Source organism: Centropristis striata, chromosome 23 (genome assembly GCF_030273125.1).
Source record: "Centropristis striata isolate RG_2023a ecotype Rhode Island chromosome 23, C.striata_1.0, whole genome shotgun sequence".
NCBI classification, from domain to species: Eukaryota; Metazoa; Chordata; class Actinopteri; order Perciformes; family Serranidae; genus Centropristis; species Centropristis striata.
The window spans coordinates 13,459,651-13,475,269 of record NC_081539.1 but is presented as its reverse complement, the minus strand read 5'-3'; the positions used below and the strand labels follow the sequence as shown (position 1 = coordinate 13,475,269).

The 15,619-nt window shown below is 39.3% G+C and overlaps 2 protein-coding genes across 2 annotated transcripts in view; one reads left to right on the top strand and one right to left on the bottom strand.

Moving 5' to 3' along the window:
• Positions 1-4,915, bottom strand: part of myom1b (myomesin 1b) — a 39,699-nt gene extending 34,784 nt beyond the window's left edge. Inside the window, exons 1-4 of the mRNA XM_059327344.1 lie at positions 4,693-4,915; positions 1,266-1,400; positions 977-1,151; positions 132-289 (exon numbers count right to left, since the gene is read on the bottom strand). Coding sequence (XP_059183327.1) covers positions 132-289; positions 977-1,151; positions 1,266-1,400; positions 4,693-4,847 — 623 coding nt within the window. The 5' untranslated portion in view covers positions 4,848-4,915. The remainder of the gene's footprint in view (positions 1-131; positions 290-976; positions 1,152-1,265; positions 1,401-4,692) is intronic.
• Positions 4,916-10,704: 5,789 nt separating this feature from the next.
• myl12.1 (myosin, light chain 12, genome duplicate 1) lies at positions 10,705-13,986 on the top strand. Its single transcript, XM_059327212.1, has 4 exons — positions 10,705-10,811; positions 12,162-12,366; positions 12,606-12,767; positions 13,419-13,986. The coding sequence occupies exons 2-4, from the start codon at positions 12,183-12,185 to the stop codon at positions 13,589-13,591; spliced, it is 519 nt and encodes a 172-aa protein (XP_059183195.1). The 5' UTR covers positions 10,705-10,811; positions 12,162-12,182; the 3' UTR covers positions 13,592-13,986.
• The last annotated feature ends 1,633 nt before the right edge of the window (positions 13,987-15,619 follow it).

Here is a 15,619-nt window from a genome sequence, read left to right as displayed (position 1 = left end):
GAAGACAGAGCAGAGGGAAGAGAAAGTAAGAACTTGAAAAGGATCAAACAGAATCAAGAGGAAAAGGAAAAGGAAAAGCAGGATTCTGAGAGGACAGGAAGGGCAGATTTGTGGTTATAAGTGTGACCTACCAGATGACCCGTGGGTCGGGCCAGCCACTGACAGTGCAGTGCAGCCGCACACACTGCTTCTCCCACACGGTGTGGGAGCGTGGTTTAATCACAAACTCCGGGGCGTGCATCAGGCTGTCTTCGTTCATACGCTTAAAGTGTTCCCCGTGTTCATGGATCTACAAACAGGACAGGGCTTAAGGAAAAAACAGGACAATTTCCAAGAAAAAAATCCCCTTAATTTTAACATGAATTCACAATGCATGATTGAAGCAAACACAAAGCATTTTCATACACAAACTGTGCAAGATCCCAACATATTTTTATTAATTTTACACATGCAAGATGTAGGCTAAGTACTTTTATACGAGACACGTGTTTGAGTGTGTGTTGTTCTTTATGTCCTATGAATAGCTGGGCTTCTTGAGGCCCTGTCTCGTTGTGCCTCCAGTAACTCAACACATTAAATGACAACACAACTGGGACACTGGCTCCCTGTGTCTCCAGAAACACGATCTCCTGAGGAATCTGTCGCCCGGTAGTAAGACTATCTGGCAGAGTGGAGACAGATAAATACAGTGAGGGGGCTTTTATGATGCTCAGTGAATGGTCGGGTAGTACTTCACATAATCACCCAGAGACATTAATAACTTCCTTGTGAAAGAAGTAGCAATAACAACCACTTAACCACAGGCACTTGGTGTTCCTTACTGCGAATAATTATGCTCTGTCATTTTATATGCAGATAATAATTGTTTTTCTCACTGTTTTGTTATGTTATCGAAAGAGGGTGGTCTATTGTAATTAGCTAGTGCATCTTTGGCTTCCTGTGTGACCTCAAAACAGTGAAGATTTCCCCCACTGACCCTTTTGCTCAGAGAGATGCGGTCGGCTGTGTCGCGCATGGCCTCCCTCCTGGAGATCAGCTCTGACCTCTCCATCTCCAGGCCACTGGTGAACAAATCCCTGCGGGCCATGTATGCAGAAGTGTCCCTCACCCTTCTTTGCTCTGTATCTGAAAATCCTGTGGCAAACTCTTCACTAGGAGTTTGTCGAGAGCGGAGCCAGGGGTGGATGTGGGGAGTAAGGCACATCATTAAAACTGAAATAACTTTTGCTGCAAAAACATTCTTGGAATTTATTAGAGTTTATTACCTGCCCCTGAAGATCGGCACTACGTAGCCAATGATTTGGTTCTCTTTATCCACAGCTAAGTAAGTAGGCTTGGCTCTCTTGGGTACAGGGCTCAGTCTGCTCGCCTCCAGCCCAGAATGTGAAGACACGTTAAGTCTGGGACATAATACAGTAGCACACCATCAGCCTGGCAACCAGCCAGACAGTGCAACTAATAACATCAACATGTGGGGGTGAAGCCAAGATCAGGGTAGATGAGATGTAGATGAAGGTTCAGTGGGAAAGTAGTCTAGGTGGTTAAGTGTGGATTAATTGGCATTTATACCACAATAATAACTTTTCCACAATCTACACAGGCCATCCAATACAATATCAACACAGGTGATGTACTTGTAATTCACCACCAAAATCAAAAATACATATTTTCCCTCTTAACTGTTTTTTTATTTAACAGTCTGGATTATTTAGAGTTGAGTATTGGAGGTATTGACTGAAGAGACGTCTACCTTAAATATAATGGCACTAAATGGCTTGTGGTGCTCAAATGTAAAAAAAAACCCAGCAATGTCTCTTTCTAGAAAGCATGAACCGGTTATTATTTAATTTTAACAGACTTTTGAGCAGTTTCATTGGAAACCATTTTATCCAACCAACTTCACTCGCCAACCGCATCACTGCACAGAAGGCAGCATTCGTCTACTGTTGGACGAGACACCTATCAGAACTATTATTCTAAAGGGTGACAAGGTTGGTGGGTGGAAATAGTTCCCACAATAAACTGCCCACAACAAGGTCTGTGGATTATCCTGAGTAACTCGGTCATGATTCTGGAAAGAGATGTTGCTATTGAATTTTTCTAATGTATTTTTTGGCACTACAAGCTCAGTGGTCATCTATACTATTTTCGAGAAAAGGCATCAAAGACATTTCTACATGACATGTAGACATTTAATCTCCAACACTTGGTAACTCACGCCAAAACAAGCCAGATTAATTTATTTTTTTTAAACTACAGGGAAAAGGACAAATATGTATTTTTGATTTAGTGGTCAGCTGTTCCTTTAAGACCATCCAACACTTTCACTGCAATCTAATATGATGGTAACACATACCACAGCCACAAATCTTAATGTACACCAGATATTATTGCCCTAACTACTCACTTATCAATTGCAAATCCTTAAACATTAGATTCCATCGTACTACAATTATCTCAAAGTGAAGCAATGGAAGAGGAAATATTTTGATTTTAGGTCGGGCCCACAGAGTTTGTCTTTGGCGACACTATCTGCAGCACTCTGAGAGTTGGGGGTGGGAGCTCAGGGTATGAGATAACAGGAACCTGATAAGGAGGTGGGGGCACGAAGGGTGACAGGGCAACTGCCCTCATTTTTCCTGTATCTATCTGGGTCACTGTCCCTTCAGCTCTGAACATTTACACTCTCAGGATCAAAATGGATTATAACATGGAGAGCTTCGGTTTCGCTACTGAAACCCAATAGCGATGATTTCATATAACAAATCCAATGTTCATCTTTGCCTTAACAACATTATTGCTACCACATAGACTGTTAAATCATCATCACATCATAACCGTCCTCTCGTCAGCCCAGATTTGGTGGCTGTTTGGCTGCTCAGCTACATGAGTGTAAAGGCAAAGATCAGATGGTGTTAGTAAAACCTAAGCCCTCTGACCTGTTCACACTCTCCAGGCCAGTGTATTTAAAGATCTGTAAAAGCTAGGATCACCACAAACTGAGTGTTTTGTTATTCCTACTCTTTCCTTGCAAGCTTCTTCATTAATGTTACTCAAACATTTAACTCCAGAAGCCGCCCATCCCTTTCAACCACGTAGGTAACTTGTTCCTACCCTCTAATATGACCCACAAGGGGCGGTTCCTAAATGAGTGCCCCTTCCGGTAGCAGGAGATCAACTTGGTCCCTATAGTTTGTTACACAGAAAATTATGAGAGGCCGTCTTTGGAAACTGTTTGGAAAAGGGCGGGCACTTTGGAATATACTTGGAATATGAATGGATGAACCATCTGTCAATCACTGTCATTGTTGCCATTGTTGCTTTGAACATCACCCAAACTATGCCTATACCTGCCAGTAACTCCTCACAGCAAGCTAATTTATCACACATTTTTCTGTTCGGACAAAAATGCATCACTTGAAGCCTTACTATCTTGTGATATTGTGTGATTTCACCTGCTGTGGAAGGTAAAAAGTCATGGATGTATAAAGAGAAATGGATACAGCATTGGAGGTGGGGCCTCATTCATTCGTATGAAAGTTGCTCAGTCAAAGAAATTCAAAAGAAGAATCCTAACTCCCCAAAATTTCCTGAACCTTCAGCTTCTGTGGGCCCATAGAGTAAGCGTATTAGCTTTACTTTGAGTGTTCTTACTGAGAGGAGGATGCTGTAAAAATACAATGTCAAGTTGTCTCAAAGGTCCAGGACTGTTTCTGGGGGCCTGGTTAAAAAAGTACATTATACATTATGTCACTTCCATACCTAAGTAATGATATAACTATGCATGCGACAGAGTTATTTCTTTGTGAACGTCCTTTGTTTGTTTGACCCATCCATCAACCAAAGTGACCACCCCCTGCGGACTTTGTTGCTCTTTATACCATCTTACCTTACTCTCATCATAATTACTTTGACCCCTAGAGGTTGCTCCCCAACAATAAACGTAAATATGAGCAGTAAGAAGGAAATACACCAACAAAACCACAATTTGTCCTATTAATATTCTTTATATCAGATGACCAATTCATTCAACAGTGGACGCACACATCTTTGCAGCAAAAACAACCACTAATGAACAACAACCCTCCGTGTGTCCGTGTTAGAAATAAAGAAAAGCAACTAGGTTTCTAAAAAATGATAATACATATTAAAGAAACCAGGTTTTAAAGATAGAGTGACAGAGTGACAGACTGTCACTTGTTACTTTCCCTCCTACATGGTATGTGCAGGTCAAGATTCTATTTAAGTCTATGCCATATACCATAACTCAGCCATTACATAACACTGCATTTCCTTACAGCTTATCTAACAAAAGGTTCGCTGTGAAAGTTATTTCCTATAGTCATTTTAGTTATTTATGAATAGGCGTGTTACAGGTAAGAGATTGTCAGCATGCACAAAAGCAAGCAGAGGACATGCAGGAGCTTCGTGCAGGATTCAGAGCTGTTTTTAACCACTAAAAGGAGTCCTCAGGTGTGTGTGAAGGTTGATCAAAGAGAACTCAGAGAAGGGAAGGGTGGTTACTTTGGTGTCAATATGGCAGCAAAGCAGGAAAGATGATCCAAAAGCTGTGACAGGGAAGTGATCCAACAAGGGTGATGGAGGTAATCAGTTAGGTTTGGATGATGGTGTTAAGCTTCCCTGTGACAAAGAGGTGGATTGATGAAGGTATATCCTCTTCCTCCTCCTTACCCCCTGCTACTGCAGCTGGTGGCGGAGGTGCTGCTGCCAGCAGAATACCTGCTGCTGGACTGGTACTGGCTCAGTTTGGACCTCATCTCCTTGCTTCTGTAGCCGCGGTCATAGTGGCGGTGGTGCTTCTGGTAGAACGGTATAGATCCAGACATGCTGCAGGCCGCTGCTGGTTCGAGCCCAGAGTCTCTAAGTTTCTTGCTGCCTATCTGTTTGTCTGTGTGGTTTGTTAATGTTCAAGAGCAGGTGTATTCATGATTATAATATACTGTAGATTCATCATGACAATCACCTAATTGTAGACTTGTTGAATCAGTCATTGGCAGCATTTACACGATGGCCATGCTTTCATTTACTTCAACATGTTCTTTATAGATGAACATGGACAATTAATCTAGATTTCAAGATGGAAAAAATCAACTTTACTTTTAATAATATTATCAAGAAATTATGTAATTCCCATGATGCAGAAAAAAAGTCTGTTCAAAAATATTCTGACCAACCATCATGAAACCTGTAAATTCAAACCTGCAACATCAGCTCGCCAGACATGATATAGGATTCAGGCACTCAGGCAGTCTCTCAGCATGCTTGAATAGACATATGCAACAACTTGGTTCATCACATCCTTGTCCTTTACAACTGTTGCCACTTACCCTGGACACAAAGCCTCAAACTCCAAGTTTTAATGGAAAAGATGGTCCAACTCCACACTTAAAGCTTGATATCCCAGCAAACCTACAGGTAGGTGCGTACAGGGCTGTGGTCTACACAACAAAAATAATATTGGCCCCTGCCAGAGTGTCCCAGCAGCAGTCACAGCCTTTTATGGTGAGGGTGGAGATAAATATAGCTGAGAGCAGAACGTGGGGGACAAGTCAACTCCCGCAGGGCAACACATTTATGGGTGCACGTCTCTGGCGATGAGCATTACTGCCTGATATGCAGGTAAACACAGGCTTATTTTTGTATTTTTACCCATACATTTTCTCCAAGTTCTTCAGTCTTTTAATATGAATTTTGCTTCCTTAATCCAGCTTTTACGTGTAAAAAATTTATACAATTGTAAGTGTCTTTATGGATGGTATGTTCTATGTTTTGAGTATATGGACATTTTTTCATTCTCTTTATACTTTTACTTGTTCAATTGTTATTTTGTCACACTCTACAGAAGAAAAAAAGTTAGTTGATCAGTTATTAATGACAAAGCTTTATTTTAAAGACAATTGTCACAGTACAAAAGCATCTCACAGTCTAACTCTTCCCGAATCTTAGTGGCCATTTTAATTTTACAACCTTATATTTAATTCAATACCTATAATTATCTGTGCCTAGGAGGTTATGTTTTGTTTTCCTTTTGTTTCTTTGTCAGCAGGATTACGGAAACACTGCTGACCCCATTTTCATGGAAGGATGTAGCGTGGGCCAAGGAAGAACCTGTTAAACTTTGGAGTGGATCCAAATCACGGAGTGGATACACATTTTTTAGATTGGACATTTGGCCTTGTTGGAGGTTTGGGCTTGCTGGCTTTAAACCCACAGTATGCCATCACTGGTTAATCTCCAGCAGCTTTTGTCTTAACTTTTTACCACAGCGGTCTCAGCTGTGATGGTTTCTAACTTTAGCCACAGCCTACTATTGTTATTTGCTTCACATGCAATAAATGCCATTTACTGTCTCTTTGTCACTCTCTCTTTCAGTCTGACTTTCAGCTGTGAAAGTATACAAATATCCCACAAATACATCAAAGACTCAAGGGCTGTTGATAAAAACACACCGCTGATGCCAGTGTGACTCATAAACATGATTTTACTGTTTAAATAAAGTTTGGCAGGCAGATTTAATTTGGTTGCCACAGATGTTTAGACATTTTCCAACACCTAGCAGGTTTCCATGGCAAAAATATCACATCAGTAAACACCTCTGAGGATTTTTGTGTTGAAATTCGTCCCCAACATTGCCCTCACCCTCCAATGTACCGCAGTCAGCATGGCAACATACCTACAATCTTACAGCAGCAATCTGAAGAGATCAACACTGAGGAGAACAATACAATACATTTAGCAAGGTCATGACACTATGTGCTGTCTAATGAATATTGGACATATTCTACAAGTATAATAAAACATGTCACCAGCCACCAACTCATTTGACAACATGCCTTCTGTGAAACACTATAATTAACTAAGATGCAGTTAATTCATCATCAGAAAAGCAGCAGTGATATGAACAGTGTGTTACAATCAGTTGCTGAAAGGTCCAGATGACTCTTAAACCTTTAGTGCTGTAATTAAACTACATTTTACCTAAAGGAATATTAATATGCTTATTCATTTTCATGGTGGACTTTAAATGAGAAGATTGACACGAGGCTGTACAATTTGAAGCTACAATCAAGAGATGGTTAGCTTAGCTTAGCACAAAGACCGGAAACGTGGGGAAACAGCTAGCCCAGCTCCATTTTAAGGTAACAAAATCTGCCAATAAAATTTGTTCAATCCGTACAGAAACCAAAGCATAATTAAGATAATTTGGCATTTTATGGAAGGGGTACCATACTTTTTCTTGGCTTTCCAGTATTTATGCTAAGCTAAGCTTACTGGCTGCTAGCCTGTTATGTTTATAGAGTAAACATGCATTTAGGTGGAAGCTAGTTAGCTTTGCTTAGCAAGGCATAAAGAATGGAAACAGGGTGGAACAGCTACCCAATCTCTGACCAAAATCTACTAAACAACACCACTAATTTAAGAAAAATAAAATAAAAAGTGTTACCTTTGGAGAGTCTGGTAAGTTTATCTTCCTTGCTTCCAGTCTTTATGCTAAGCTAAGCTAACATCTGCTTATTGTGACTTCCTATTTAGCATACAGACATGAAAGTGGAATCAATGTTCTCTTCTTTTTTTTGCATTAATGATCATTAAAACAAATACATTGTATAGTTGTACTTTCAATAAATGGTTTTCTAAATTGATTTGTTTTTCTCGCCTGTGTTGATAATATTATCTTCCGTAGCAAGTGAAAATGACACCGGGCATGTTACAGTATACTGTGTGCATGACAGTTAATTAGATGTATTTATATCGTAAAGTCTGTGGATTATTACCCTGTCGGACACCTAAATGTGAAGTAACCTCCAGGATTAGTGAATATGACTGAACATCAAAGAATAGCATACAGTCTCTCTGAAGATTTTATCACAAACATCCTGGGCTTTACTCTAATCCACTGATATTAACCTCCAATTACCAAACTACTGCCACTCACAGCTCGTATAGAAGAATCTTCTCCTTGAAACTCTCCAGTCAGTCAAGTGAATATCTTCTCAGGAACGTGATGACACAGACAATTAATGACTTCATCCTAGTGTACACTATGGTATTTAAAAAGCATCATACGTCACATAAATGTGTGCTTAACTATTGTCAGAACTTCATTTTATATAACTTATAACTCTGAAATGGTTTATGCAATACAATAAATTCGCCCTGCAGCTGTACTACTGCCTAAAATATTCACTTTTCTTGACACTTAAAGGTGTAAATTCAACTCTCTGGTCATTTTGAGACCATATATCTAATAGTGGGTTTTTTTTTTCAAGTGAGAAGGATTGTAATGAATCACATCCATGTAAGCACCATGTCACTGGGTTCAGCTGTCCAGAAAATTCCAACTGTATGGAAGTCTCATGGGATCTATTAGGGGTATTTTTATGCTCTGCTTAGTATGGCTCCCACACATCGAAGCTACTTACATGTCTAAGATAACAGTTCTAGACATAAACAAATTAAATGAGCTCTCACACAGCATTGGGTAACATGCTGAGAAAAACTGTTAATGACTTCAAGATACATGCTACAATATCACTGAGCAGAGCAGAGGTTAGGTTTTATGTGATGCTAGCACACTCTAGTGGTGGAAAAAATATTAGCCCTTTGTTTTCTTCAATTTCTTGTTCATTTTAATGTCTGGTATAACTAAAGGTACATTTGTTCGTACAAATATAATGATAACAACAAAAATATCAATAGCATGGTTTTTTTTGATAATAACCAAAATCATTATCAAGAAAATATCTAGATATTAGCTCTTGAATTAAACTCTTGTCAAAACTTAGTTATTTAGTGTAAATATTATTCAGCAGAGCGTTCCATGATGAATACAAAGAGGAAGAAAACTGTTTCCTGATTTCACTTGAATAGCTTGAAATCAACTTCACACAAATTAAGTGATAAAAACTTTTTTTTCTGTTCTGTCACGGACACTTTTATTTAAATCAGCTTCTGTGATTACAAGTAAGACACAAAAATGCACTGTATTTAGTTTGTGTCCACTTATTTGAAATACCAGACAGCCATTATCGAGATCTGTAGCCTATTATTTAAATATTTTTTGCAGTCATTGAACTCCTATTTTAACCATCATTAACACTGGTCATAATTCTCTATACAGCTCTAGACTGGTGGCTTGTTTGAATACAACATATAGCATAACTATGAGTGACTCATGGCACATGTTCAACCATTTTGTTATCAACTCTGAAAGTGATATGACAACTGGACAAAGAAAGACCTACGTGGCTTGTTTTAACCTGTGAGTCAACAGTTCAGCATCTTGCTTTTGAAGCCCCGCAACATTAAGCCTCTTTTTCCACTAGTGACTGGGGGTACCAACTGTTGTGTGACCCATGCTGGGCAGTCAGTATCTATTATTATCCATCCTATCAACATTTTTCCCTTCATTGTTTTGGTTTTAGTATATGATATCAGCACCTCCAAGTCCGAGTCCATGGTTCTCTGCAGGAAAATGGTACACTGCCCCCTCTGTGTGGGGAGTGAGTTACTCCACAGAGCTAAGGAGTTCAAGTGTCTCACGGTCTTGTTTCCGACTGAGTGACCAAAAGAATAAAATTGCGTAGGGTGTAGGGTGACTGGGCTCAGCCTTAGATATAGGGTCAGCAGCTCAAACTTCCAGAGGGAGCTTTGAGTATAGCTGCTTCTCCTTTGCGTTGAAAGGAGCCAGCTGATGTGGTTTGGGTATCTGATAAGAGTGCCTCTGGGGCGCCTTCCATTAGAGGCGACCCAGAACATGCTGGAGGGGCCTATGTGTCTCATTTGGCCTGGGAATGTCTCAGGGTCCCCCAGGAGGAGGTGTAAGTTGTGACTGGGGACTAGAATACTTTACTAAACCTGCTGCCCTCACGACCCAGCCCTGGATAAATGGATGGAAATGGATGAATGGATAGGATATGCCTTTTATTTTTTGGTTCTTTCACTTTCCTTATCTGGTTAAGGAAATTATCATAGATTTCCGCAGGTTCTCTATGATAAACAAAGTAATTTTGAATTTTTAAAGCATGGACTAAATAAAATGGATAAAAGTCCCATTGAGGTCAAACTCAAAACCTGGCCCAGAAAACAGCATACACATATTTATTTTACAGCCATAAATACAATGCAAACAACATAAACAGGCTATGACAACTGCTGCATGCTACAAAAAAGCATACAATGCATGCATATGATTATAAAAGTATTTGAGTCGAATCAACAGTATCATTCCAATGGGGAAAAAAGTGAAGTGACGCTCATTATTTGCATTAATTTATCCAATAACAGAAAACAAAAACAAATAAATAAAACTAATTTCCTGATATGTGTGTCTTATTAAGGGTAACGCCCCTTTTTTTCCCACGGGGATCATTCAAGTTTTCTCTTTGCCTTAATTGCACAAAGGACGAGGTATTCTTTCTTCCCTTAAAAGGGCATATCCAGGAATGTCAACGCAGGCAAGGGAGCGTTTTTGGAAGTTACATTTACCCCACCGGGGGGTGCAAAGATACATTATACATTTTATTACCACTAAAAATGAAACGTTAGGACCCATTTTGAATTAAGATGAGTGAGATATACATAATTCTAGTATTCGTATAGAAACAACGTACAAACTGTTTTTCTAGAGAACATAATGGTTTAACACTTGATGAGTCGCCCCCTATTTTCTTTAGTTGGTTTGGTCCAAATGTTCTGCACGGAACCCAACATCGTTATCAGGAAGTGAAGGGCGGTGGTTGAGAAAAGAGCAGCGTCGGGCTAGCTGGCAAGATTCGGGTTGTTGTCAGGTAAGACTGTGTTTTAATGAAATGTTTCTGTATATGAAAGATAGTTACATTCTAAGTACTTTGTTATCATGATGCCACGCCGCTGGTGGTAATGTTAAAGCCGTATTTCTAACAAACATGCTATCGGGCCGTTTTGCGTGTTGGGTTCATTGCACTGAAAACACGGCTAACTGTTAGCTGCGCAGCTAAGGGCTCGATTACGAACTTAAGGGCACAGAGAGGGGTTTGTGTTACTTGTATAGTCATTTGGTAGTTCAATCGATTTAAAAAAGCTTCCCGGGAATCCGAGAAACTTCTGTTCGTTGCTAACACTCACAGCTGTTCGCACACTAATTATTTATTGTGGGTGAAGCTAGGCCGCAAACCATTAAGACTGTGTAACTCAACGTTACGTACATAATAATGCGCTAGAAGTTGTGGTTAGGTCAGATCCTAAAACAATTGAACATACAAACAGGTTTATTGTAGTCAAAGTAAGAATTAGTTGGTAAAGTGTCCACAACACAAACTGATTAAAATAGCCTTTTTCTTTCTTTTTTTTTTTTTTTTTTTTTTACTGGGACTACTTCCGTCAATATTTTGACGGCATTTTAAGACTATTAATTGGGGCTTTCAAGCCAGATTTTTATATTTTTACTCCAAACCTATACCACTAATCTAAAACTAAGATTTATAATAAGTACTAAATATATAGCAATGTCATCGTTATTGATAAAGCAGTCGATAATTCGGTCGACACCAAATTAAACTCCAACAAAGTCCTTTGTTAATGACATTACAAATTATTTGCCGTTTACAGATGTGAGAATTTACTTTTGGAACTTTTAATGGGCACTGTATATACTATTATAAATGTTTTTTAATGTTACCATGTCACCATATGCCTGAAAACAAGGTCGCTCTACACAGTAAATTTTTCATTAACATTCAGTGGCTAAAAATGATGCGTATGTCGAAATAAAGATGTGAATGTAGAACAGCTGGAGTCTTCACTCAGGACATTGCCTGATAAGGGCATCTGTCCTCACATCAGTAATTTTCCTGGCCTCTGTGAAGGCAGTGATCTGATCAACCTAGAAAGATGAGGAACATTTCCATTTATAGCTCCGTGAGGGACATCACACTGGGGATTCACTGCCAGAGAATTAAAATACCCTGCTACAGAGTTGTGGGCAGGGATGATGAAATCTTATTTTGAGTAACTGCATGATCCACATTACCTTTTGATTAGATTGTCTCCCTGTGTCATCTTTTTTCCTATCTTATCTTGGCTAAAATGGCTGCTGTTGCCAGTGACATATTGTGCAGAATGTGTAATCCAACAACGTATATATACATTTATGTCCACAGGTTAAAAGAAAAACAGTCAACATGTCTAGCAAAAGAGCAAAGGGAAAGACCACGAAGAAGCGCCCTCAGCGCGCAACTTCCAATGTCTTCGCCATGTTTGACCAGTCTCAGATTCAGGAGTTCAAGGAGGCTTTCAACATGATTGACCAGAACCGTGATGGGTTTGTGGACAAAGAGGACCTTCACGACATGCTGGCCTCACTGGGTGAGTAGGAGATTTTTTTAGTCTGTTTTTACTTCAAGCTGATCTGAGATGCCTGTAAGAAGCTTGGAAGCACTTCTGCTTGACGTATGTGGGTGTGCACCTATACGGTTGGCTATTTGAAAACTAGTTCTACAAGCAGATATTTTAATCATTAGTTGTTAATGTCACTTGTACTTAAGCCACCTCTGTATGTGAAACCCTTTAAGACTAATTGCACTATACATGTCTTTTTTTAATAGGGAAAAATCCAACTGATGAGTACCTGGAGGCCATGATGATGGAAGCTCCTGGACCCATTAACTTCACCATGTTCCTCACCATGTTTGGGGAGAAGCTCAATGGCACAGACCCTGAGGATGTGATCAGAAATGCATTCGCTTGCTTCGATGAGGAGGGGACAGGTAAATTCCAAAATTTGTGCTTTTCTTCACTTTGATGGATGCAAAGTCCTTAAACACCTGAACTGTTTTTAGTGTTTGAAAAATGCATGAAACTTCTTGAAATTTAGATTTTATGTAATTCCAAGTCTACTTGTAAACATGTGACACATTTCAAAATATAAAACTTTGTCACAGCATACTACAGAAGGATTACAAATGAAGGAAAAAAACAACAAAGCATACACTCATATAGCACAAGATTTAATGTGAAATAATCACTACAGTGTAGACAATATATTTACTTTACAAAAATATGCTTTAAGATGCTGGAAAATTTTAAAAAGGAACTTGAAAAATGCTTAAATCCAACTTTGACTGTGAAGCTTTTGCTGATTACATAAAAATTAAAGGAGCCTTTAAAATAAGGTAACTTTATTTTTGTTTTTCATAATTATCTTCACCTTGTATAAAACACTGTTTTGCAGCTATGTTTGAAAGATGTCTTACAAATGGTTTCCTTGCCCAAAAAAATCAGACTTGTTAAGACAAGCGGTTTCTCATAGATGGTAATGCTTTTACTGCAAGTAAAATGAAATCTCAGGAGATAATTCTGATGTTTATTTAGGCTGTCTTAGCCTTCTTATCTGACTTGATTGTTTTCTCCCCCTCAAGGTTTCATCCAGGAAGACTACCTCAGAGAGCTGCTCACAACAATGGGTGACCGGTTTACAGATGAGGAGGTAGACGAGCTCTTCAGGGAGGCCCCCATTGACAAGAAGAGCAACTTCAACTATGTGGAGTTCACGCGCATCCTAAAGCACGGTGCCAAGGATAAGGACGATTAAAGAGCCAATACCAGCAGATCCCTTTCCACCCTCTTCGCCTCTTCCGTCAGCTAGATCACCGTGCTGCATGTCTCAACTCTCCAGTATAACCCCAGTTAAACAAACCAAAGCAATAACTATCCACTCTTGTTTGTTATAAACTTCCAGTATTGCCAAGTGTACACATCTCTAATGAGAAGAGAAAATTCTAATGGTTTGTTAAATGTTTTTTTTCTTGTCATATAAAGATGTGAAGTGGCAGCACCGTGGAAACTCTAAGGGATAAGTCTTTGCAAATCATGTGATCGGTTTCAGCTGAATTTTTACATTTTATAATATAAACTTTTTAAATAAAGCCCTCTATCAAGTTGTACTTTGCTGACTGTTTTCCCTTCCATAAATGACAACTGAAATAAGTGAATTATTCTGTCTTTATTTTTCCTTTGACATAACAAAAAATGGTTGTGCACCATTTTTCATTCCTTTGCTGCTTGTCATGTCCTTACAAGTCAACGTTCCCTCCTGATTACATTCATTCAACGTGTGCTGACAAGCTCCAGCTGAATTCTTTCTATAAAAGGGCAAGTGAACACAAACTGCACCGACAAATGGGCCAGATACCATTATAATGCATTTATAGATAGATTACTTTATTCATCCCCGAAGGGAAATTCGGTTGTCACAGCAGTCCGGTATTCAAATACAATAAAATACAATAGAATAAGATACTGAGGTAGCATAAATAAATGCAACAATAGAAAAAAAACAGAATAGAACAAGGACATGGTGGCATGATGGCAACAATGCTATGGTGACTTGACGGTATACAATTGTAATAATAGTACAGTATATAGTATATAATATGTAATAAAATATTAAAATAATAATAAATAAAATGTATATAATAGTAATAATAATAAATAAGGCCGGTATAATATAATAGTAATAATAACAATAGTAATAATAATAATTATAATAACAGTATATAGTAATAATAGTAATGTCAGCAACAGTATATATAATATATATATATCATAATAGTAACTAGGACTGCAAGCAGTACTGAACGGGCCCTCGCAGTATACACGTGTCGGGGCATGCTGCCGTTGGGGTGTGTTTTTTTTTTTACAGGGGCCATTCTATACCACCCCAATTTCATTGCCTTAAGTGTTATAGTGTGGCCACGGTACCAAATATGAAATTAGACTGCCACCACAGTTCCACCTAGGGGCCGATCAATAAAACCTTAAAGGGTTATCCTCAGGAGGGCATTGACAATAATTGTACCAAGTTTTGTATAATAATGCACAAACTATCCCTTTAATCCTCATACAGTGTCTGAAGGAGGACTCTTAACTGATATGTATAAGTCAGAAGAGGCAGGTAACAATGGTGGAAAGTAACTATGTACATTTACTCAAGTACTGGACTTGAAATTTTGATGTCCTTCTATGTACATTTTATGTAACTTTATACTTCTACTCCACTACATTTTGAGACTTATATTGTACTTTTTACTCCTCTACATTTAGCTGACAGCTTTTTCTTTATTTTTTTATATTTTTATATTTTTATATTTTAATTTTTTAATTAATTTTTATTTTTAATAATTTTTTTTTAAATATTTTTTTTGTTTTAATTGTATTTATTTTTTCATTTTATTTTTTTTCCCTGCGCTTCTGCGCATGCGCGGCCCCGGTGCGCTACTGCGCATGTGCGGCCCCGCGGCGCTACTGCGCATGTGCGGCCCCGTTGCGCTACTGCGCATGTGCAGCCTCGATGTGCTACTGCGCATGCGCGGCTTTCGCACATGCGCAGAAGCGAACCGGGCCCGCGCATGCGCAGTAGCACATCGAGGCTGCACATGCGCAGTAGCGCAACGGGGCCGCACATGCGCAGTAGCGCTACGGGGCCGCACATGCGCAGTAGCGCCACGGGGCCGCACATGCGCAGTAGCGCCACGGGGCCGCACATGCGCAGTAGCGCACCGGGGCCGCGCATGCGCAGTAGCGCACCGAGGCCGCACATGCGCAGTAGCGCACCGGGGCC

Coding starts and splice junctions, on each gene's coding strand:
- myl12.1 (XM_059327212.1), top strand. CDS start 12,183: ATGTCTAGCAAAAGAGCAAAGGGAAAGACCACGAAGAAGCGCCCTCAG. Junction 12,367..12,605: donor CGACATGCTGGCCTCACTGG/GTGAGTAGGAGA, acceptor TTTTTTTAATAG/GGAAAAATCCAACTGATGAG. Junction 12,768..13,418: donor CTTCGATGAGGAGGGGACAG/GTAAATTCCAAA, acceptor CTCCCCCTCAAG/GTTTCATCCAGGAAGACTAC.